This window comes from Macrosteles quadrilineatus, unplaced genomic scaffold (assembly GCF_028750875.1).
Source record: "Macrosteles quadrilineatus isolate MER2022 unplaced genomic scaffold, UCM_ALF_1.0 Scaffold_2__2_contigs__length_208266976, whole genome shotgun sequence".
Lineage (NCBI taxonomy): Eukaryota > Metazoa > Arthropoda > Insecta > Hemiptera > Cicadellidae > Macrosteles > Macrosteles quadrilineatus.
Window position 1 is genome coordinate 66,789,989 of NW_026542595.1, and position 24,501 is coordinate 66,814,489.

Consider the following 24,501-nt stretch of genomic DNA (forward strand, 5'->3'; position numbering starts at 1 on the left):
GTAATTAGTTATATGTTGGGTAGTATGAACAATTACTGGTAATTGATGAAATTACGTGTTTTGTTGATGTTTTCACGTGTTTTAAACTTTAAAAATGTGTTGTACTAGAATTAGTAATATTCCAAAGGAGCTGGTAAAGTTATGCGTTATTTAAGAACATCCGATTTTGAGTGAGAAAGTGGCCCCGGGGGCTGCTGCTATTGAAACAATTATAGAATGCAGGTAAGCATATTAAGTTGTTATGTGAGAATAGTCAAGTAGTCGTGCATCCTTCATGCAGACACAATTACACAAAATCATTTTATGTACAACAAGAAGTAGATTATCAATACAGGAGAATAAGATGGTTTCACCGAAACATTTTTAAGATCCACAGGCAGTTTTGACTTTGATGGAGTTTGCTTGTAGTCCAGTGCAATTAGACAAAAAATGACCTTGACCCGGACAAAATTGATAACAGGCTGAAAATTGGTGGAAACGTTCAGAACAATGTCCTGAGTGGCCCACACAAAGTCCCAAGAAATCCCAGTTGGGGAACGGCTGCCATCTTGAAAAAACTGCCGCCATCTTGGAAAATTAGATTTTTTGCTGTATTTTTTGAAGTAATAGTCCGGAAGGCATTATTTATGTCTCAAATTAAGCGTTTTGAACTCATGTATGAGGGTAGTATATAATTAAAGCGTTTAATACGTTCTATTTATATTAACCTAAAAATATATCTATAAAAATCATATAAATTTACAAAATATTTAAAAAATGAAGCTTTTTCTCTTTTGTTCTTAGTGGACTTGTTAAAGACATTAACCCTTTGATATTTCTTACAATTCACTATGTTTAGTCTTTGGAATTGGTTAAATAAGGGGTGAATAAAAAGTCAAGACCCCCCCCCCCTCTAATAATTTTCTAAGTAAATATACAGAAATATCCTTTTGGTGTTGTTGAAACCATAGTAGAAAATTTCATTTGATGATTTTGAAATTTTTGAGTGTCCCCCCCCAAAAAAAGGAGATTTTGAGGACAACTCAAAAATTTTAAAGTATATCCTATTCAAGTGACACCTCATCTTGAAGTGTTTACAAAAACTTAAAGAATGGTGAAAACCAGAGTTCGCTATAACTTCTCTATCCAAAATGGTAGCCCGTCAAAAGTTTAATGACGATATTAAATGGGAACTTACTACACATTAATTTTCTTGTGTAGTAAAAAGTAATTCCCCCCCCCTCTAATTTGTTCCTAAGTAAATATTACAGAGTAATCCTTTTAGTGGTGATGCAACCTTAGCAGGAAGCTTCATTTCATGATTTTAAAATATTTGAGTACTCTCCTCTGTCCAAAATGGTAGCCACTATTACAATTACGAACCAATATTACCATTGATGTTCCATAACGTTTGACGGGCTACCATTTTTAATAAAGATAAATTGGAAACTCTGGTTTTTACCATTCATAAAGTTTTTGTAATCACATTAAAATGAGATGTCACTTGAAGGGGGTTTACGTTTAAATTTTTGAGTTTCCCCCAAAATCCCCCCTTTTTGGGGAATATTTAAAAATTTAAAAATCATAAAATAATACTCCCTGCTAAGATTTGACGACCACCCAAAAGGACATCTCTGTATATTAACTTAGAAAATATTAGAGAAGGGGGGAATTGACTTTTTATTCACATAGATGCTTTAATTTGCTATTTATTTATTTATTTATTCCAACAGCAAGATCGCTAATTTACAATGTGGATTCAAGAAGCCTAAGTAATAACAACATGCATTTTAACAGAAAACTTAACTTACTTAAATCTATAGCAGGAGCAGAGCAACATCGGTAACAGGAAATATAATCTTGCCTAGAAAAGCAACAATTTAACAATGAAGTTAAAAATAAATTATGAAAAAGCAATTAATAATTTCGTTTGTTCTGATCTGAAAAATAGAATCATCTAGTTGCTATAATTGATTACCATTATATTTTAATATTGCATATAAACTTACAATGTAACTACTCGCTGTTAAATAATATTGACGGTGATGTAATCTTCTTTGTAACTTACGCGGTTGGCACATCCGTGTCCAGTGCAGTATCCATGCATCGTGGTACAATTAAGACCATAAGGTTCCATAAGTTGTACTGTATCCAAGAATCCATTTCAACATGGACTTGGTTTGTGCGTATTTTAACCAAATATGAGTGAAGGATGAGTGTAGGATGAGTGGCGAGATCTTGTAGTCTTGTCTCAGTTGGTAGTTAATGAGCCATATGGTGTCAGCAAGACAAGCATCTACAACTATTTTTTGTTCGGACAGGGCTGTACTGACATCTCCCAACACTACTAAAGATGTCACAGGCTTAGGCGGACGTTGGTAAGGTGTCACTGGCTGAAAGCCATGAGATAGAAGGACACTTTTTGCTTTTGGGATGTACAGGGATTTTGGGATGCTTTTGCTGATCGTGGTACAGGAGCACTTGCATTGACACATTTCGGCTGGTGTTATGCACTCAATGCCACCCATGGCGTGAAGAGTACCATGTCCATAAAGTGTTTTAACGTTGTAATCCACGTTGTCGAAAACATAATGAACGTAAGCTCCGTCATCTAATGAAGGTGATACATTATCAGCTATCGAAGTCTCATAATTGACGACAATCTTGTATGTCGAGCAAACTCCGAGCTACGATAGAATGTCTAACAGCAACTTCGAGCCATACCGTCTGTGAAGGCCGAGCAGCAGGGGCGATATGAAAGATCGTGGTCGAGCTGCAGTAATAATTGCATGAGCTGTATTAATTGTCTCCTTTTCAAAGCTTTATCATAGTTAAATGGATATTATATTTATATTTAACCAATTCCAAAGACTAAGCATTGTGGGGTGCAAGAAATTGCAATAGGATTAAGGGCTTAAACAAGTACATTACGATAAAAGAGAAAAAAGCTTATTTTGTATATTTATATCAATTATTTTAGATGGGGACGCCACTATGTGCGTATTTTAACCAAGTATGAGTGAAGGATGAGTGTAGGATGAGTGGCAAGATCTTGTAGTCTTGTTAGTGACTAAGGCCGACATGTTCCTTAGACACAGATGTTAATTAGTAGCCCACGCAGCTAATGGCAACTAAGGGGCATACAGTTTATGGAATCCGAACTACATTATAGTACTGCGGATAGTCATAGTACTCACTAGTGCGGACGTTAATCCACACCAGGGAGCATCCCATCCACCTTGCATGCCTATAAATATCCACAATTCGTATGAAAAATGGGACATAACCGTATCTAAATCATTATTATAGATATTTTTAGGTTAATATAAATAAAACTAATGCTTAGAACATTATAAACTCTTTAATTATATATTACCCTCATACACGAGCCCAAAACGTTTAATTTGAGACATAAATAATGCCTTTCGGACTATTACTTCAAAAGATACAGCAAGAAATCTAAATTTCCAAGATGGCGGCAGTTTTTTCAAGATGGCGGCCGTTCCCCAACTGGGATTTCTTGGGACTTTGTGTGGGCCACTCAGGACATTGTTTTGAACATTTCCACCAATTTTCAGCCTGTTATCAATTTTGTCTGGGTCATAACCTAATTGCACTGGACTATTGTTTAATAAAAAAAAAAAATGGTGTGTTGGAAAAGAAGAAGAACAAGCTTTATCTAGAAAGGGGAAGTGGTGACGAAATATTGATGGTAGAATTCGCAGTGTGGTTTAGGCTGCTGTAAATGCTGGTTACCACTATTCTTGCTGGAAAAGTGACAGAACGCGAGACACTAAACATTGCCTTCATTGGCAGCCGTCCATCCTCAGATGAAGTGGCACGAGAAATGGGAATAATACATCACTACCTACACTAAAAACAAACTGTTTGAGCACTATACAGGGTGGTAAAAAAGTCCCTGGACAGTTAAATATTTTTTTAAAATAATGCAGATAGAGCTACAATACTTGGTACAAAGTTACATGGCATAAAACTCTATTTTAACACATATTCAGTGATCCAATAACTCTTCAGGGGGACGGCCCACACACAAGGAGTCGCAAGAAAATCTTAAATTAAAGCATAGGTCAATATGCACATCAAATTAAAGGTCTTTATTAGTAGAATACAATGCCGCAAACCGCACTTCAAAAGGTTGATCCTGCGCAAAATGGCAGATGTTCAAAGATTTCTTGAATCCGCCATTTTGAATCTTTGAACGACTGCCATTTTATACTCAGGCATTCTTTTGAGCTTGAATTTCCGGCATCGTAATCTACTAGTGAAGACCTTTAATTTGATGTGCATATCGACCTATGCTTACGTTAACAATTTTCTTCCGATTCCTTGGGCTGTGCCCCCTGAGGAGTAAGCGTATAATAGCAATGTTAATTGAATGAATCTTTGAACATCTGCCATTTAGCGCAGGATCAACCTTTTGAAGTGCGGTTTGCGGCATTGTATTCTACTAATAAAGACCTTTAATTTGATGTGCATATTGACCTATGCTTTCATTTAAGATTTTCTTGCGACTCCTTGTGGGCCGTCCCCCTGAAGAGTTATTGGATCACTGAATATGTGTTAAAATAGAGTTTTATGCCCTGTAACTTTGTACCAAGTATTGTAGCTCTATCTGCATTATTTTTTAAAATATTTAACTGTCCAGGGACTTTTTTACCACCCTGTATAGAGGAAGTTGTTATAACGAGAATCAAAAACGGAATTCCTGTAGTATGTTTCAAGAATATGCGTGATCAAGTGTTGAGTGATCTCTGGTATTAACAGAAAAAGACATATGAGGAGGAAGAAGAACTTAGAATTATTTCCATGACGGCTGAAATTATAATGGAACATATTGAGGAAACAGTTTATGATACTAATTCGTATCCTAACAGTATAAGCATCCTGAAAGACCACTGATCTACTGATTACTGATCGTATCCTGAAAGATGTTGATAAGCATATTCCTAAACAGTTGGCAGCGTTTATAGACAAACTAACCTCAAAGAAGAGTCAAACTAAAAAAGGGTGATTTGTTGATAAAAAAAATACTGCTATTAGACACTGATTGATTTTGATCGTCAAGCCAAGGACTTTTTTTCTCCTTTGCTGTTGGGTAATTCATCATAAATATATTATATAATTGGTTCATTGTCACTCATCAATCCATTACAGCTGAAATTATGAGGAAGCCTATTGACAAACCAACCTCATAAAAGAGACAAACTAAAAAGAGCGATTCGTTAAAAAAAATGGACTGCTATTAGACACTGCTTGATTTTGATCACCAAGCTAAGGTATTTTTTTCTCCTTGGCGTTCGGTAACTCATCATAAATATATTATAGAATTGGTTCAACCTCACTCATCAATCAATGGCAGCTGAAATTATAAGGAAGCCTATAGGCAAACCAACCTCAAAGAAGAGACAAACTAAAACGAGTGATTCGTTTAAAAAATGGACTGCTACTAGACACTGCTTGATTTTGGTCATCAAGCCAAGTTCTTTTTTTCTCCTTTGTTGTTGGGTATATCACCATATATAGAATTGGTTCAACGTCACTCATCAATGTACTATCTAATTATTACATCTGTAGGTTTCCGAGAAAAAGGTTAGGTATTCAAGTTTCACAGGTGCAGTTGTAATGGTATTCACCAAAATTCATCAACGGACCAATTGTTTTTTGGTACTATTTTACCTGTACTAATTGGGGGTATTATTGTAAATAAGGGGTAATCTAGGCAAAATAATTTATGAGGAGTTTATCGTGTAGCTCTTATTTTTTTTTTTCATTGTGGTGTGAGTAGCCTCCGGATTGCGAATAATAACTATGATAGTGGTTTAAATACCTTATTCTTGCAATCCAATTGTTGTCTTCACAACTAGTTTCAACCTGCTAGGAGGTCATCATCAGGTGAGTACAAGGATGATATTACTTCATATGAAGGTCGTCAGTAACAGTTTTTTCACATTCACACAAACACACGACGAATAAACACATAGTGCGCACACATATACGGCCGATAAAAACATTTAACTCGACAAGCGGACCCGTGTTGATAATGCGGAAGTTGCGTCTAGACTCACAGAGTCTAGACGCAACTTCCGCATTATCAACACGGGTCCGCTTGTCGAGTTAAATGTTTTTATCGGCCGTATATGTGTGCGCACTATGTGTTTATTCGTCGTGTGTTTGTGTGAATGTGAAAAAACTGTTACTGACGACCTTCATATGAAGTAATATCATCCTTGTACTCACCTGATGATGACCTCCTAGCAGGTTGAAACTAGTTGTGAAGACAACAATTGGATTGCAAGAATAAGGTATTTAAACCACTATCATAGCTCTTATTTTTATTTGATTCAACATCGAAATTAACCCTAAAAACACGTGCAATCTGCCTTAATTGTGTCCAAATGTAATTTTCAGTTTTTAAAACTCATATTTCTCCTCCCTCCCCTAAAAAACCCCTTCCCCCTAAAATTTCTATGGACTCTTTAGGAGGATTATTCATCATATGTAAGGATTATTCATCCTTATCACAGACAAAAAGTCTTCACCAAGATTCATCAACGGACAAATTTTTTGTTATTACATGCCTATTTTACCTGTACTATTAGCTAAAATAAACTTTACTGCCTCTATAAAATTATTATTTAGAAGAATGTTTCAATCGAAAATGAATCAAAAATGAATAACTCCCATGCTCAGTTAAAATCAGTTGTTAACATTTTTAATTAACATGATATATCATTTTAATGGGCTAATATTTGTTTCATTACTCTTATTATCACCAGTTACTTGGCAACATTTATTTCAAATGTTAATTTGAGGAGGCACTGTAATTTAATAACAGAGACTTAAGAGGAGGGGTTGTAATTTAATGAGGATTTTTTCACTTTTAATTTAATGCCTGCATGAACTTAATCACGTCCAGTTTTTCACAGTAGTAATCTTTTCATCTTCTGACTTCCAATCCATCATTAAAAATACTACTAAAGTTTTAAATAATACAACAGTCTTACATTATAATAAATAACAGGCCTTGTAACATCATAAACAGTTCTGTAAGTTCGTATAGTTTACATTGTTTGGTAAAATGATTTATCCTACAACAGTTTTAATCAACACTACTGTGACAACAATCAGGACTGTTATAATTTTGAATACATCCTACAGCTTCAAAACCTATTAAATACTATTAAACTTACCGCTATAAAATACGCATATAATACATAGAAGACAATGTAATATTGTGGTAGTGTGAAACCAGGGTGTAGAAAGCCACCTTGATCAGCTGGGTGCGGGGTAGTATCCGGATATGGTGCTTATAACCTGGAACGATAATTACTACAAAATTTCGTAATAATTTGCGTGCAACAGAAAAAATAAGTAGAAAATCTGCCTTTTTGCATATTTTGGTGTATTTTAAAAAATATATTAAAATAAAACTACTATTGCTCGGTAACAAAGTATCGTACAAACATGTTTGAACTGTAGAATTGTAGGAAATCTAATGCACTACAAAAGTGCAATGTATGCTTTTCGGTAGGAATTAAAGGAAAAAAGTTATTGAGAAAAAAACAAAAAAAAAGTCCAAAATTTTGGAGTTTTTCCGCCACCATCTTTTTTCCACATGGTCCTCGAGGTCCAAAACTTGGGAAAATGTTGATTTAACATCCCTGAACAACATCCCCAAGTTTCATTAACTTCCGACCTTTTTCCATCTAAAACTACCTGCTGACTGGACTAAAGTTAGTGTTCAAACCAATTCATCTAAGAACATTATTAAGAATTTGAAATATCTATTACGATAAATAAGTTGTATGAAGCATATGCGTGTCCCAATCGGTAAAGGTTCGAGATTAATCATTGTTCACGCCGGATCCATCTAACGCCTGTTTTTTCTACCTGCCGACTGGACTACTTATCCTATTGATGGAGTTGTGGCGTTAAGTTAATCTTTGTGATTTTAGTCAGTTTAAAGCTTTCAAAAAACTTTTTCCTGATACTTTTTACTTATAAAAATACTAAAGTAATATATAATGAATATTATAAAAATACTTGTTATACAGTAATCGCATTGATTATAAATTTTTAGGATAAATTAATCTTAAATTCTGAAAAATATTTACCTGATATTATTTATTTTTATTTTTTGCAGTGATATTAGGATAAAGTGAAATTGAACTAAACGTTTTTATGTTGTAACAGATCAATAGATAAAAGGTGTGTTGTATTGAAGGTGTAATTAAGTATGGCATTATATTTTGGCTGTTGATTTAAAAAAAATACGTTTCCAACAAAGAAAAAGAGATTTTTAGGTATATCACTAAATAAAATTGGTAATATATCAGTTATTAAAGCGAGATTGGACACACCGCATCGTCATCGATATTTTTGTAATTTAAAAAGCCTTTGTTTTGGTGGCCCTCATGGAAAACGAATCACGCATTTCAATGTATTTCATAAAACTGGTTTGTATAATGAATTGTTGTAAAATGGTTTTAAACCATTTAATAGTCGGATAAACTGCCCAAGACTTAAATGTAAATGTTCACTGTATCTTGGAACTTTATCAATATACGGGGTGTTTCAAAATGACTCACCCGGTTTCAACGCTTTATAACTTTTATACTATTAAACTTACCGCTATAAAATACGCATCAAACGAAAAAGCAACTCAAAGAGTTTATGCCTACCGAAGACACATTTTTTAATAAAATCGATCCAGCAGAACTGTAGATTTAATTGTACAAAGTTAAAAAGTAATCTCCAACTTTTTTTAACACTAGAAATTTGGAGGTTACTTGACGTTTTTGCAAATAACTTTAAAATGGTGAGGAAATCGACCAAAGTGGAAGGTAATATTCCGAAAGAGAATAAAATTTCCTACAATCTACTATTAAGCATTTTTTTTAAATACTCAAGAAAGGTACCAAAAATTGCTTAAAAATGAAAAAAAAAAATTGAAAATCCCTGTCTTCAATGTATAATAGACATAGCAAACATTAAATTTCACACTTTTATTTTAAGGCAAATTTAGGCTACATTTATTAAGTATTTTAAAGAAATGCATAATTGTAGATTGTAGGAAATTTTATTCTCTTTCGTAATATTACCTTCCACTTTGGTCGATTTCCTCACCATTTAAAAGTTATTTGCAAAAACGTCAAGTAACCTCCAAATTTCTAGTGTTAAAAAAAGTTGGAGATTACTTTTTAACTTTGTACAATTAAATCTACAGGTCTGCTGGATCGATTTTATTAAATAATGTGTCTTTGGTAGGCATAAACTCTTTGAGTTGCTTTTTCGTTTGATGCGTATTTTATAGCGGTAAGTTTAATAGTATAAAAGTTATAAAGCGTTAAAACCGGGTGAGTCATTTTGAAACACCCGGTATTTAGAGTAATCAGGGTCTAATCGATAGTCAATAGTATTTAGTTAGTAGTAACTTTATAATTTTTTAATATCGCTAACAATTATTGTCACTAGCTCCAATCAAGTTAGTAATCTTTTCGATTAATTGGCGATATTTAAATGCATTTTATGGTTAAAAAGCTATTTGAAAAAGAGGCAATTTCTAAAGAGGTTTTAGTATAAGAATATTTCCTACGGAGAGAAAATATTGTAAGGCTTGACTCTGGAAAGTACTATGTTTGCGTGGTTCGTGTTGAGGATTTTACTATCGCGAGCCTTGTTTACGCTCATGGCGGTGATTGTTTATTCTGTAACTCTAAGGGACTGTGATGTAGGAAGCTAACGTTTTTTTTCAACACAAAAAAAGTTTTTTAATTCAAGGAATTAATTATAAACAAATTTCCCTATTTATTCTGTTTTAATTGTTATTGCTGAATAAAACTATGATTTACACCTATATTCATGACTTTCTATATTTCAAAACAAAGAAATAGAAGAAAAAATTCAATAACATTATTTCTTTATCTAAGGTAATTGTTCGTAGCTTTGCCCAAAAATTAAGTTGAATTCTCAATACAAATCACGTTAACCATAAAGTTGGTTGCACAGAAACAACAAATAAATATTTATAAGCTTAGTCAAAATAATAATACAAATAAAAAATATAATTGCAACAACTAAAATAACTTAGCTCAAGTAAATCGATAACTTTGTTAAACATACTGTTGTATGCAATTTTCCGACTCTGTTTCCATACAAGGTGATGTCGAAATGTGTTCTGCATAACAATACAAATACACTTTGTAGACAATTCAGGATAAATCGGAAAGTCAATCATAGTTAAATACTGATGACATTTTCATAAGTTAACATAGATTAACATTAAATAACGTAGGTTACCAAATTAGTTATTTAATCTACTTATTGTAACTAATCGCCTACTAATAATATCCCGTGCTAGGTGCTAGTATCAATTGTTAACTTTACTTTAGTATTAAATATTTTGTTACAGAATTAAATTACAAATAAGTACCTATGGTATAAATCAGTGCAATATTGCCAGAGTACAATATTGCCTAAAGTTAAGTCTCGCAGGAGACTTTGTTTGCCGTTCGTGTTTAAACTTGCCTTGGGCGGTCTTACAACTGTTGCAATATCACCGGCAAACAACGCCAGTTTGTTCAATGAAACGTGGACATTCTATATCCTGGTATTGCATACCAGCTATCCGCGCTTTGCAATAGGGTGAGGTCGCAAAGGATGATATTTTATACTTCCTTATTTATTATTTAGTAATGTAAGTAGACTTTTAGACTAAAATGTAAGGGTTCATTTTAGCATCTAAAATAGAAAACAAATTATTAACAGTATTAACTTAAGATTAAGTAATAATATTGTACATTCTTTAGTTAGGCTAAATCCTAAAAGCTAAGAAGCATTCCAAACTATATCTTACTTGCTGCATTCATAAGCGCGTTCCGCTCCAAACAAGCGTAGAGGGGTGAGTTTTTTAAAAGCCATGAATCGAGGGTACTTCCTTTCTACCTGGCGACGATGTTAGTAAATTCTTGCTTAGCGCCTACCGCCGCAAAACCATTGATAGAGAAATACCATTTGCGTTGAGGTTTCGGTACTCCTCCTTGTCGTCAGTTTATAGACACACAATCGGAATATGTGTGCCATCAATTGCACTGAGGATGCCAGGGACACGACCTAACCAATAAAAGGTGTCCTTTGTTTGTTCAGCGTAGTGATTCTATGGAAATTGTATATACTCTTTTCTCAATACACGGCATATTGCCAATGTTACTTTATGTACATAGCGGCATACCGATGACTAAGACGTATTCGTCAGATTACCGGCTTTCCGCAAAAGTGTTCCACTACCAAAAAAACGCAAAGCAACTAACACTTCCTTCCTAACAGGTAACCTTGTTCCCCTTGTGGAAGTGCCTTCCAAACTAGACCTTAGGTCGTAGCCTCGAAACTTTATTTTCAACTAACCCTTTAAAGCATTTGCTGTGTTGGCAGTTACTCCGTCTTGTTGAATCTTCTTCAACCAATGCGTTTTTTTGCTTTTAATTCCAGGAACGAAGAAAGTGTCCAACATTCTCATATAACGTTCTTGGTTTACCGTAACTGTTCCCCTACTTCCTCAAAAAAGTATTAGTTTAGTGATGAGGCTTAAGCTAAGGCCACACTAAATAAACTATATTTTCCTGCTCACAGCTAATTTTAACTGTTGTCTGCAAAACTTTAATTTGTCAGTGATATTATTGTCCTCAAATCTATCTGCAATATCGTCAATAAAGCGATTAATCTAATTTAAATTGCTTTGAATGCGTCCACTGTACAATCACGTGCCAATCCAAAAATAAATGTACACACACTAAGTAGTTTGGACAATTTGTGGATATTCCCCATTATATCTTTTAGTGATTGGCTGTCATTAATACAAATCCCGTTTTTGAACGATCTTATTCTCAAGTCATTATCTATAACTACACAAGATTCAATTTTAGGTTTATCATCTTCAGTTGACATAACTTGACAAATATATACGCTTTCCTTATTCAAAGCTGTAAACCCATTTTCTTGTGGGTCATTTATTGGTAGGTAGATCTGTGGTTGAACTTGAAGACACACTCTGGAAACGATTAGGATACGCATCATGAGTCAATTTTACCCGATCGCGTTTGACATTAAGCAGGCCCCACAGGCTCCGGTATATCTGCAGGCTTCCGGCCTGCAGACTAACCCAGAAATAGGGGGGTCACTCTTCAGAATATCCGAAGGCAGGCGAGGATTTAGGTGCCCCAGTTTGTTCGTGCAACATGACATAAGCAGATGATGACGCTCTGGCTGTTGTTGGTTTCTTGTTAGCTGTAAACTGTAGTTAAAAGAAAGTGAGAAGAAAGTTATGGACTAAATATTGGTCACAGAAAAAGAAAGTTTATTCACATCCAAATAGCTTACTAATAAATGTCTGGTAGGAACCGTTCTGGAGGCAGCTAGAACCCTAAAGAATATATAATCCCTCAAAAAACTAATCTATCAAAAAATCTAAAATAACCAATAACCAAATCAAAAATAACCGAATCAAAAAACTAACCCTTTCTCTACCTCAGGTGGCCTATTTATTGATCCGATAGCTACTGAGTGCAAAGCCCTCAGTGTTTACAAAACACCTCCAGCACGCTTTACAGCAAGCAAGGCCTGACCACAGGTCATAAACCTAGCTTGCCTAGGCTACCCTCCTTTACAAACATACCAAAAGTCCTGACTCCTAGGTGGTGAGCCAGGCGGTGGAGGAGCGAAAGGGGGGTAGGGGGGGGGGTTAAAGGTACGCATTCTGGGTTTTTCGATTATATCTCGAAAACTATCAACTTTTTGTACACTATACTAAATTATGAAATTGAAGAAGATTAAATTTTCTACAAGAAAAGTATACAGTGTGTAAATTAAGTATCGAAACAAATCTGTATTAAAAAAAAAAATAGATAGAAATATTCTGTTTGTGGCAATAATTGTTAACAAAGATTCCGCAACTTTTTACATCAAAAATATTTGTTTACCCCCCTAAACTAACTAGGGGGTAGGGGGTGACTTATATTTTTCTAAAAGCAACCCCTATTGAGTGACCCCTCATTTTGAAGGGGTTGTCAAAAGAAACACAATGACGCAAATCTGAGATGGATATCTTACCCCTAGGCAAAATGGTAGGTATTCCAAAATTTGATTTACCATGTGAAAAAGCACTAATTTCACCAAGATTCCGCTACTTTTTACATCAACCATATTTTTTAACCCCCTAAACAGGGTAGGGGGGTGGGGGTGACTTATTGTTTTAAAAAACAAACCCTATTAAGTGACCCATCATTTTAAAGGGTTTGTCAAGACATCATCAATGGTGCACGCCTGAAGTCATTGTGTCGACCCTAGCGAAAATGGCAGGTATTTTAAAAAAAATATTGAGTGAAAAAGCACCCATTCCAATTAAAAAATTTAAATTGCTGAGAAAGCTACTCTTAATGAGTGTCCCCTCATTTTATAGCCCGTGTCACGCTAATAACAATGATTTAAGATTACTAAACATATGGTGGTCACGAACGTCTACGTTTGAAGCACAATTTAAAAAGGTAACAAGTACTTTGTAGCCATAAATAATAACACAAAATACAAACTTAATACTCTAAAACACAAAAATAGTATAGTTATTACTAAGTAATGTTTGATATTACCTTGATAGTTTATAAATGCTCGAACTTATGGCCAAGACAAATTCCTAAACTATTGTAAAATTCATTTAACACTCTGCCAATCGTTTGTTGATCAATCTACCGCGCTTCCGTCAGAACCCTCACTGAAAGCTCTTGTAAGCTTTCTGGTCGGTTTACATACACTTTACTCTTTAGGTATCCCCATAAAAAATAATCCAAAGGGGACAAATCAGGAGATCTCTCGGGCCATTCGATAGGACCTCTTCTACCTATCCACTTATCAGGAAAAGTTAGGTCCAAATAGTCCCTTACATTTACAGCGAAGTAGGTTGGGGCGCCATCTTGCTGAAACCAAATACTTTCATGCACGGAATGTTCTTCATCTTCAGGAGGAAACTCTCTAGAAATAGCGGGTACAACAGATTCACGCAGCAGATCCAAATAACGATCGCCATTTAAATTACCTTCAATTATAAAAGGTCCAACTATCTTAAACCCAAATATTCCTGCCCAAACATTATAGTCCAGTAAATAGAGGTATGTTAACTTACAAACGGTCCGGTAAGTCTAAATTTTTTATATGTTGTCTAGGATGGTAAGTAGGTGTTAAAACCGCAAAATGCACAATTCTACCCCCTCCGCGCCCACCGCCATATTGAAAAATCGATAAAATCTGTACTTTCTAGAGATTTTCGCCTATATCTCCGTTTTGGTGCGTTTTAGCGAAATATATGTAATGCAAATGTTGTAGACAATTAAATTTCCTATAATATAAGTATAACAATTTGGTTCTAAGACTTATGGTTACGAAAATAGTTAAACTTTTATACAATAAAACATAAATTTTTTGTTATTTTGACAAATCTCTATTAGTCCAAGCAAACTAAAAAAACTGACACAGGGAACGTTAAAAAAATTGCAAGAAAACGTTTTATGGTTTTATTTTGTAGTGTTGGGTCTGCAGAGTGATATACTAAAAGTTGCCAAAAATCGGTCTACAGGAAACCCCCTAAAATCACGATAAAAAATGGCGGTTTTTCTCAACATTGGACAAATTTGAAAAAAATATACCACATGCATATTTTATTCAAAATTTTGTGAGATTTTGACTTGGGACGACCACCGAAGTTTATTGGGTGGTTAGTACTTAATTTACATGGGGAACTCATTTTGGCCGCCATCTTGGATCCGCCATATTGGATATAAATAAAGAAAATTAAATGCAATGATGACGTTGTGACACATCATTATAAACCAGATTTTCACGCTGATTTCAATGCCGAAATCCGTTTTTTTTTTTTTAAATATATTTACGTTTTGAAGATATGTTCAAACGAAAACTCTCCCCCATACATTTCTTATGGACGTTTCGTACTTGGAATGTTTTTAAATACCATTTTTGTTATATCTCCAGTTCTTATCAACGCTTGCAGTTCAGTATAGCCTTTAAATATTCTGTGATGTAAGCGCTTTCACCTATTAATCATTGAAATCAAACGAGTTAGCGAAGAGCTACAATCCCCAAAACAATAACAAAGATTAAAAAAAAGTTAAATTTCATATTGTCTTAGGTTTGTAGCTCGTTGCTAACTCGTTCGATTTGAACGATTAATAGGCCAAATGAAAGCGCTTACATCACAGAATATTTAAAGGCTAGACTGAACTGCAATAGTTGATGAGACCTGGAGATATAACAAAAATGGTATTTAAAAACATTCCAAGTACGAAACGTCCATAAGAAATGTATGGGGGAGAGTTTTTGTTTGATTATATCTTTAAAACATAAACAGATATTTAAAAACGGATTTCGGCATTGAAATCAGCGTGAAAATCTGGTTTATAATGATGTGTCACAACGTCATCATTGCATTTAATTTTCTTTATTTATATCCAATATGGCGGATCCAAGATGGCGGCCAAAAATGAGTTCCCCATGTAAATGAAGTACTAACCACCCAATAAACTTCGGTGGTCGTCCCAAGTAAAATCTCACAAAATTTTGAATAAAATATGCATGTGGTATATTTTTTTCAAATTTGTCCAATGTTGAGAAAAGCCGCCATTTTTTATCGTGATTTTAGGAGGTTTTCTGTAGACCGATTTTTGGCAACTTTTAGTATGTCACTCTGCAGACCCATCACTACAAAATAAAACCATAAAACGTTTTCTTGCAATTTTTTAACGTTCCCTGTGTCAGTTTTTTTAGTTTGCTTGGAGTAATAGAGATTTGTAAAAATAACAAAAAAATGACTTTTTATTGTACAAAAATTTAAAAATTTTCGTATCCATAAGTCTTAGAACCAAATTGTTATACTTATTTTATAGTAAATTTAATTGTCTACAATATTGCAATTACATATTTTTCGCTAAAACGCACCAAAACGGAGATATAGGCGAAAATCTCTAGAAAGTAGAAAATTTTTCGTTTTTTCAATATGGCGGTGGTCGCGGAGGGTGTAGAATTGTGCATTTTGCGGTTTTAACACCTACTTACCATCCTAGACAACATGTAAAAAATTTTGACTTACCGGACCGTTTGTAAGTTAACCCCCCTATTTTTGTCTCTATTTACTGGACTATTATTTCTGAGGTCTTTATGTAGGACATTCTTGAGCCCAATGTGGATTTTCATCGGACCAGTATCTTGAGTTTTGTCTGTAAAAGTGACTATTGAGGCCGAAGGAGGCTTCATCGGAAAATACTATCTTCGTTTTAAATAACGGATCTTGGATACACCGCTGCATAATTTCTTCACAAAATTGAATTCAACGATCAAAATCATCCTCGTTCAATTCATGAATTAGCTGTTTTTTATAAGGATGCAAATTTTCAGCTTTCAGAGCTTTATGTACCGAAGTATGACTCATTCCTAGATTAATACTGAGCTGACGAGTTGATGTGTGAGGATATTCTTGAACACTCAAAAGCACATCCAATGCCATGTCCTCTGTTACAACTGATCTACGTCGACCAGTTTTAGGTTTATTTCCTGTTATTTTAGCTTTTACACATTCCTCAATAATGCACTTTGCATTTGTATATGTTACAGGAAATGAAGATGGCGAAAAAAGTTTTCTTGTAACTATCCACCTGGCTTCTTAGCCAAACTACGAACGATATAACATGTTCTCTTACATGGAGCTTTAAATATGTATGATGTTTTTGTAGGAAATGAGGATAGAGCTAGTTAGAGAGGAAGTCTTGTTTGACACTGTTCACGTCACCTTCCAACTCACCTTCGACAATAGAGCGTTCACCTTGGCTTCTCTCACACTCACAAGAGAAGAGAGACATCTTCCAATCAGCGCCTCCGTTCTCTTTGAGATCTTCCCTTTCTGTATTGTTTTTGGGTGAGTTTATCGTGTAGAAGTATGAAATAACCATTTTTCTAGCCTAGATTTTTATTACAAGCTGAGCTCTACCCGTGCTTTGCAACGGAAAGAGGACGAGGTTTTCTTAAATAGTTTCACTTTGGTTTAAAAATCCATAGTTCATTTTATAAAAAGAAAATTAATTGTATTACTTATTTGGTATGGCAACGTTTTTTTCTTTCAGGCGAGTAGTTAAAATTTCCTTGGCATCCTAGTTTGTTGTAGGCCTTGCCTGTTTAAAAATATTGTTACTCTAATTATGATATAATTTGAAAAGATCAATCTACCTAAAATTGAAGGTATAATTACGTTTAAGCTTGTTGTTATGTTTAAGGTCAACAGATCCTAGTGTAGCAATATAATCAATTAGGTCTACTACTGATGTTTCATAAGAACATAATCTTTCTCTCAAACTTTTTAACTAAATCCTATATACCTGTAGCTCGTTATATACAATTCACAGAATAGTTATTTTTGTAACTAGTGAGCAAAGTGCGGCTCGCGCGTAAAAATTTCTCTCGTGTGCAGCAATATCATTTGCGCTCGTGTTACACATTATATATTTCCTATAGTCACTATTAAGCATATAAATAATTAGCCTTTCAAACTATATACAACACGTTTTTAGGTTAGGTTAAACCCAAGCGTTGAACGGATTAGGAAACATTGCACCAGCTGATTGTAGTCGTTGTATCATTAAGTAAGTGTTGAGTACACGTCGTATAAACGGGAATATTCAGTATAAACAGAATAAACAAGTATGTAAAGAGGTAATTTTTGCCAAGCAGTTTTAACACTCTCAAACCAACAACAAGCAAATTAACAATAATTAATTAAAACTGAAATGAAATGTCAATAACACATTTTCTGACACTTTTGTTACCGGTACTTTTATACTGACGCACCATGATGAAAACAGTTCATAGGCTCGTTCATACTTTTGTTTGGATTTGTTTCTGCTATTTCTTCTGGTGTGCCAAAAATATATTCGTTATCACTTTCACTTCGTTCATTCATGTCATTACCACTTTCCACTTAATTATTCTTTCAAATAGGATGAAATAGGTTATGTTCAAACCAAGCGTTGAACTAAAATAGGAGGTAATTTTTGCCAAGCAGTTTTAACACTCTCAAACCAACAACAAGCAAATTAACAATAATTAATTAAAACTGAAATGAAATGCCAATAACACATTTTCTGACACTTTTTTTACCGGTACTTTTATACTGACGCACCATGATGAAAACAGTTCATAGGCTCGTTCATACTTTTGTTTGGATTTGTCTGGTAACAGATTTAAACTTACGTGTTTAGCAGTTTCTGCTATTTCTTCTGGTGTGCCAAAAATATATTCGTTATCACTTTCACTTCGTTCATTCATGTCATTACCACTTTCCACTTAATTATTCTTTCAAATAGGATGAAATAGGTTATGTTCAAACCAAGCGTTGAACGAAAATAGGACAAAAACTATAAACACAAGTTTAGTCAGTCAGCTGATGTTAATATTATTATCTTTAAGTGTTGCCAACCTATTTCCAAGCGTACACGGATTACGTGCATAATAAAACCACGCTGTTTTGTGTTGTATGGTTGGAATCCTGATGTGCGCCAAAGTGTAAACCGTACGACAAAGTAAGTAAGTGCAGCAATTAGCAGCTTTCTGTACTATAAACAGTGCAAGGAAACCAACTGTATGGGGTGACTATAGGAAAAACTATTAGAAAGATTCTACAGAACCTTTTACTACCTTCCGTTCACAAAACATAATCCTCTTACTAATCATTCTATAAGGCCAGGTTTTCTCAATTAATTAATGTAAACTTTGAAAGCCTGTAAGGAAATCCCTAAGATATCGGCCTTTGGGGCAGAGCTGTTAGGGAATTAGCTTATACCAATGGTTGTAGGCAAATCTACACACTCTTCCTTTTGATGCGAAACATGCCTATATTGATTTGGTTAATGACCTTAATCGATGACCACAAATTTGACTGTACCACTTTAATAATATGATGAATTCTGAAAGTTTTAGTGATCTCATGGTTTTTAACCTTGTGAGTTATGGTTTTGGAAAGAGTTTGTTGTATGAACCAATGTTTTTATGGACAGGTCTGATATGGTGGTCCGAAGTATCGGCAATTCTCTCATGGTGATATTACCTGATCTCGTGGGCAAGAAGATAACCAACTGGTTTGACCTCGTCCGACCTCTTATCGCTTTCAAATTCCAATCTGTAAGTAGATGAACAGTTTTGTACCAACAAATTTAAAAACACTTTTTTACTTATTGTTATTATTTTTGTTTAAGTGGTTAAAGATACGAAGTTGAAACTTTGCACAATTATTAATGACAACTATGCAAAGCTAACAAAAATTATGACAATGCTTCAAAAATGTTAAACAAAATGGCTGCTATTTAAAGTTTTGTTTCTTAAATAACTCATTGACAATAACAACAGTTGATTTTACAAACATTTTAAATGGCTGCCATTCTGTTTTGTGAATTTGAAAATTTGTCATAATTTTGTGATAGCAATTCCTAGTCGTCATAAATGTTTATGCAAAGTTTCGATTTCTTATCTTTTTAGAAACAAATACCACTTTTAAAAATAATAAGTAAAATAATGTAATTAGCGGAAACATTAGTCACCCTATTAAACTGCATTAAATAAAATTCTGTATCATAAACTAAATTTGTTGATGAGTTCTTGAGTAATATGTATATGATAAATATTTTGTTTCATTGAGGTATGAGTAGTCTCCGGATTGCGAATAATAACTAATGATAGTGGTTTAAATACCTTATTCTGGCAATCCAATTGTTGAGTCTAGACTAGACGCACCTTCCGCATGATCAAAACGGGTCCGCTCGTCGAGTTTGATGTTTTATTTTGCAACAGTTCATAAAATTTTGTATAATTAAATAATATATAAATAGCCTATTACCAGTCAATTAAGCCTAACAGCCTATTTTAAATATATTATGTTTACAATCTATTTCAAACACAAGCTAAAGTAAAAATAATTCTATATATATCTAAACAAAATCTCAAAAAGTAATTTACCCAAATTAAATTGCATATACTATTAATGGCCTGAGTGACTAAGAATTAACAGTGAACTTCAAGATCTAGAAGACCTGAATACATTGTTGCTGAAAAACATGTGAGGTAACAACTGGATTTCCTCCTTCTTCTACCATGAACTAGCCTGGGTGAGAGTTTAAAAACTAGTTTGTATGTATGATTTTTATATTATAATATTTTCTAGTAAAAAGTGAAAAGCTAAACCAAAATAGTCTAATTATTTTAAATAGTTTAAACAAGAAGAAATGGGGAAACTTGGAAGAAACTTGGTAATCTCCATCTTATTATTACAGACTATCCTATTTAGGTGATGGACAGTTTGAGAACATTAGCCTACTTTTGAGGTGGATCGAGTAGCCTCATAGCTGTTAAAATTTATACAGCCTAAAATCAAAAGTAAAGACTTTTGTTTTAAAACAATCTTATCCAAATTCGATATAAAATTATTTAGTAAAAAAAAATCAAAGGCTAACTTTATTATCATTAAAAAAAGTTTCAAATTAAAAGATTAGCAAGGAAATTGGTAATTAAAGAGAGTTCGAAACACTAACCCTAAACCCTGAGGTTGCATTTTATCGGCCGTATGTGTGCGCGCGTTATGTATTTGTTCGTGTGTTTTGTGTAAGTGTATACAGTATTTGCGGGACCATCAAGTAGTCTCACAAACCTCGGAAGTTCCTATATCACCTAGAATAAATAATTTTAATCAATAGTTTATTTACAGTAAATGTTTGAAAAAAAAACAATAAAAAATGTTATTTAGAGAGAAAGAGCGAGGTCGAAGTCAGCACACATTCTTGTGTTAGTCGTAATTAAAACAGGATTTCATTCAAGAACTTACGCTAAAAGCTTCCTTTTGACAAAAACCGTTTTCTCCAATAACTTACTCTCTTTGTTTTTTTCTTTGTCTCTTAATTTTATTTTTTCATTGTTATAGTATTTTTCTTCATTAGGGCACAAAGTGGCCTTTTCGACTCAATCTCAAGTTTGACGATGGAGGCGAAGCCGAGGTTGGAAAATGAGCGAGGATTGAAACGACACTTTCTGCCCGTGTGATAAACTATATTTTCTGTCATATTGCAACGTTATTAAATTTAACGAACTGAGTGACGAAGAAACGAAAATATTTTTCAAGGACAGACAACCTCTCAAAACAACTTCCAACTTGTTTTTGATTTTGCTAATGCAAACAAGCAGCTGTTTAGTAAGAGTTTTGATTGTTTAATCCATTACCATTGTCTTAGTGCATGTTTTACTATCGATATGTCGAACTATTTTAAAAAAAATGCATCAATAAACTACAACCATAGATAAAACATACGGTTAGTTTATGCTACAACCAATGTAATCAGTCGATACATGATTTCGATGCATACGATTGCTTATAATCGAAGTTTAGAACAGCTGACTTGTACTCCCTAAGGACTGTTCAACTTAAGCTGTTGGTAGTTGTTCTAACTAATAAAAACAAACTAATTAATAATGCGTGTGTGTCGAGAAGAACGTTCTAACTACTTCTACGGAACACTATACTATGACAAAATCTATAACAATCTGTAACAGTCTAAAAAATAATGTTAAGGATAGAAAGCAACGTGTCTAAATAGTCAACAATTAACAGTGTAGACGAACGGAGCTCCGATAAATCAACGCTATTGTTTATGTGATGCCAAATGCACCGGATGCAGAGTGGCAGCATACATCACATATCTAACACAATATGAGATAAGAGTGTATAACTCTCTCAAACATTTCATATTGTTACTGTTTAGAGTTAACTTCAGATTACTCAATGTACACTCGAGTAAGATATTGTTAACAATGCGTGTCAAAGAAATAAAATTCCTATGTTTATATATTTATATACAGGGTGTCTCACGAGAGGTGTCTCAAATTGATTACGGAAAAACGGCTTAACGTACAAGGATGAAATACAATTATTTCCCGCTAAATCGACCCCAAGGAATAACGTAAAAATATTTTTAACTTTTTCCCAACACAGGGTGTGCCAAAAACTGAGGGTCACTAGTTCGAATCTCGGAATTTTCAAATGTAAACATATGTCATGTTATACATCATTTTAAAGGTATTTGATAGACAAACATTTTGGCGAAAACAGAAATAAGTTATCTTTTTCCGTTTCAAAATGGCGGCAGTTTTTTTTTGGAAAAAATCTATATTTTTTTAATACTCTCTGTTTCCTATACCAATGCATTTATCCCTTCTCCGGTTGAATTTTCTTACTCGTTATGAAATTAGCTTTACTTTGATATGCTACAAGTAACGGTTTGTTGAAATTATAAAAATTCCAAAAAAAATTATTTTTGAAAATTTGCAAATGCTCATTTTTTTTTTAATTTCAAATAGCAACATATGTCAAGTGGCACGTCATTTTATAGGTTTTTAATTCCTAACAACTTTGTAATTTACACTTACTTCGTATCTCTTTTAGTTTTTTTCGTAATTAACAAAAAAACCTAATTTTCCTATATCAAATGCATGTAATTTGGGTTTGACGTGGTTTGACACTTCATCAAATTGGGCCTTTAGTGTTAAACGGCAGTTACGAAAGAACTCCTATTTGAAACTTAGTTCAGTTAAAAGTTGTGGATTTAAGGTAAGGGGCTTGTTTGTGACATGGGATCAACCAACAGGAAACTTATGTCTCAGTTGAGCATAATATGGACGGATCCGTCGATTAACAATCCAGTGGATGAAACTAGGAATATTTGGGCATTCTGTGATGTTCCTCACGCACTAAAAATATTCCGAAATCATTTATTCGATGATGGTTACATCCTCAAAAGTGGCGAGCTTATGACAAAAGAGTCATTTGTTAAATTAATCGAAAAGGAAAGTGGTGAAAAGATTGATTTGAAGTGTGCATATAAGCTAACCATGAAACACGTCCTCGTTGTTGGTTCTGAGAGGCAAAACGTCAGAAAAGCAGCAGAGCTGTTATCCGCGACCACTGGGAAAGCAATGGCCCATCATTACCCTGCATTCACTCATGTAAGCGAAGCGGTCATGATTGTGAATGATGGGTTTGATGTTCTAAATAATGATTATCAACTCAGAAACTTTGCAGAATATAGTTTATTCAAAGGATAAAATATTAAATTGAAACAAAATAGCTACAGATCCTCTTGAAATTAGTAATTTGTTTAGTCCGTATTTTAAGTTATCAATATTGTGGAGAACCAGTCTGTTAATGCGCCCCTCTGTACCCAACAGATGTTCGGAGATATCCATCATTAACCAGCTCTGTAACTGGCTTAACCTGTATCGATATTCAAGAGATTTTCCATTTAAAACACTAATAAATACAAAGTTATAGATTCCTTTCAAAATAAACTATTATCCAGCCATGACGGTATTCTGATTAAAGTCATAAAATGTGTAAAGAAATTAGCTTAGTAAAATTTGTTTACATTAAAATACTCCTCATTAAAAAGTGGCATCTTTTCAGACCATTTAAAAGTTGCTTGACTTATTCCTATTCCAAAATAAAATTATGCTACAGACATTGGTAATTAAAGACCAGTACCCTTGCTATCAACAATATCCAAAATTGTACTGCCCTGCTAAGCACAGTTGTGGTAACTGACATCTGGGTAAAATTGAGAAAATAAGGGTAGTATATTTAAAACTATGCCCTACAGTCAAAAATTGACTTAAAACAAGTTTTTTGGTCACATCTTATGTATTTTTTAACGCTAAATCCTTTTCCAAAATTATTTTTAACATGAAAATATTCTAAATACTTAAGAAATTAGATAATGCTTTTGTTCTTATCAATTACAATCAAATATACTTGGCCATATAGTGGCAAATTAATTTTCCTAAGCCAATATGTTGTATCTCTGCAGATGCCACAAACTGGTCCAGCAAAATCATGGTTATTGTTTCAAATGCAACAAAATATAAGGTTCTCAAAATAAACAAAATTTCTGGATTGAAATATTTTTGATACTATGATTCTGTTTTGGCAACAAGTTGTTGAATTGTTTTTTATGGGGGGTTGGAGAAGATACTGGTATTTAAATATATATGAATTATACCATTAGTGATGTTATTATTGTTATATGATTAATTAATCTTCCCCCTTAAATTGTTCAACTACCTACTAAAACTTTTCTCAAATAAGTTAGAAAATTGAAATATAAAAAAAATATTTGTATTTATTATTATATATTATATGTTAAGCAGGTGTTCCACCACTGTATCTAGTATCGCAACTATCATAACGTTATCGGTAACTTATCACAAAAGTCGGTAAGTTATGCATTATGAATTTACCTATTTAAATAATTATTTATAATATAGAAACACACGACACTACATATATGTATGTTAATTCATGTAGGTTCGTAAATAACTGGTATAAAATTATAAACAATTGTATTATATTTTCCAAAAAAAATT

General features: G+C 33.7%; 1 protein-coding gene across 1 annotated transcript in view; it reads left to right on the plus strand.

Annotated features, from left to right (window-relative positions):
- The window catches only part of LOC128985881 (soluble guanylate cyclase 88E-like), a 287,954-nt gene that overhangs the window by 141,348 nt on the left and 122,105 nt on the right, over positions 1 to 24,501 (plus strand). Inside the window, exons 5-6 of the mRNA XM_054405845.1 lie at positions 16,788 to 16,969; positions 19,101 to 19,224. Coding sequence (XP_054261820.1) covers positions 16,788 to 16,969; positions 19,101 to 19,224 — 306 coding nt within the window. The remainder of the gene's footprint in view (positions 1 to 16,787; positions 16,970 to 19,100; positions 19,225 to 24,501) is intronic.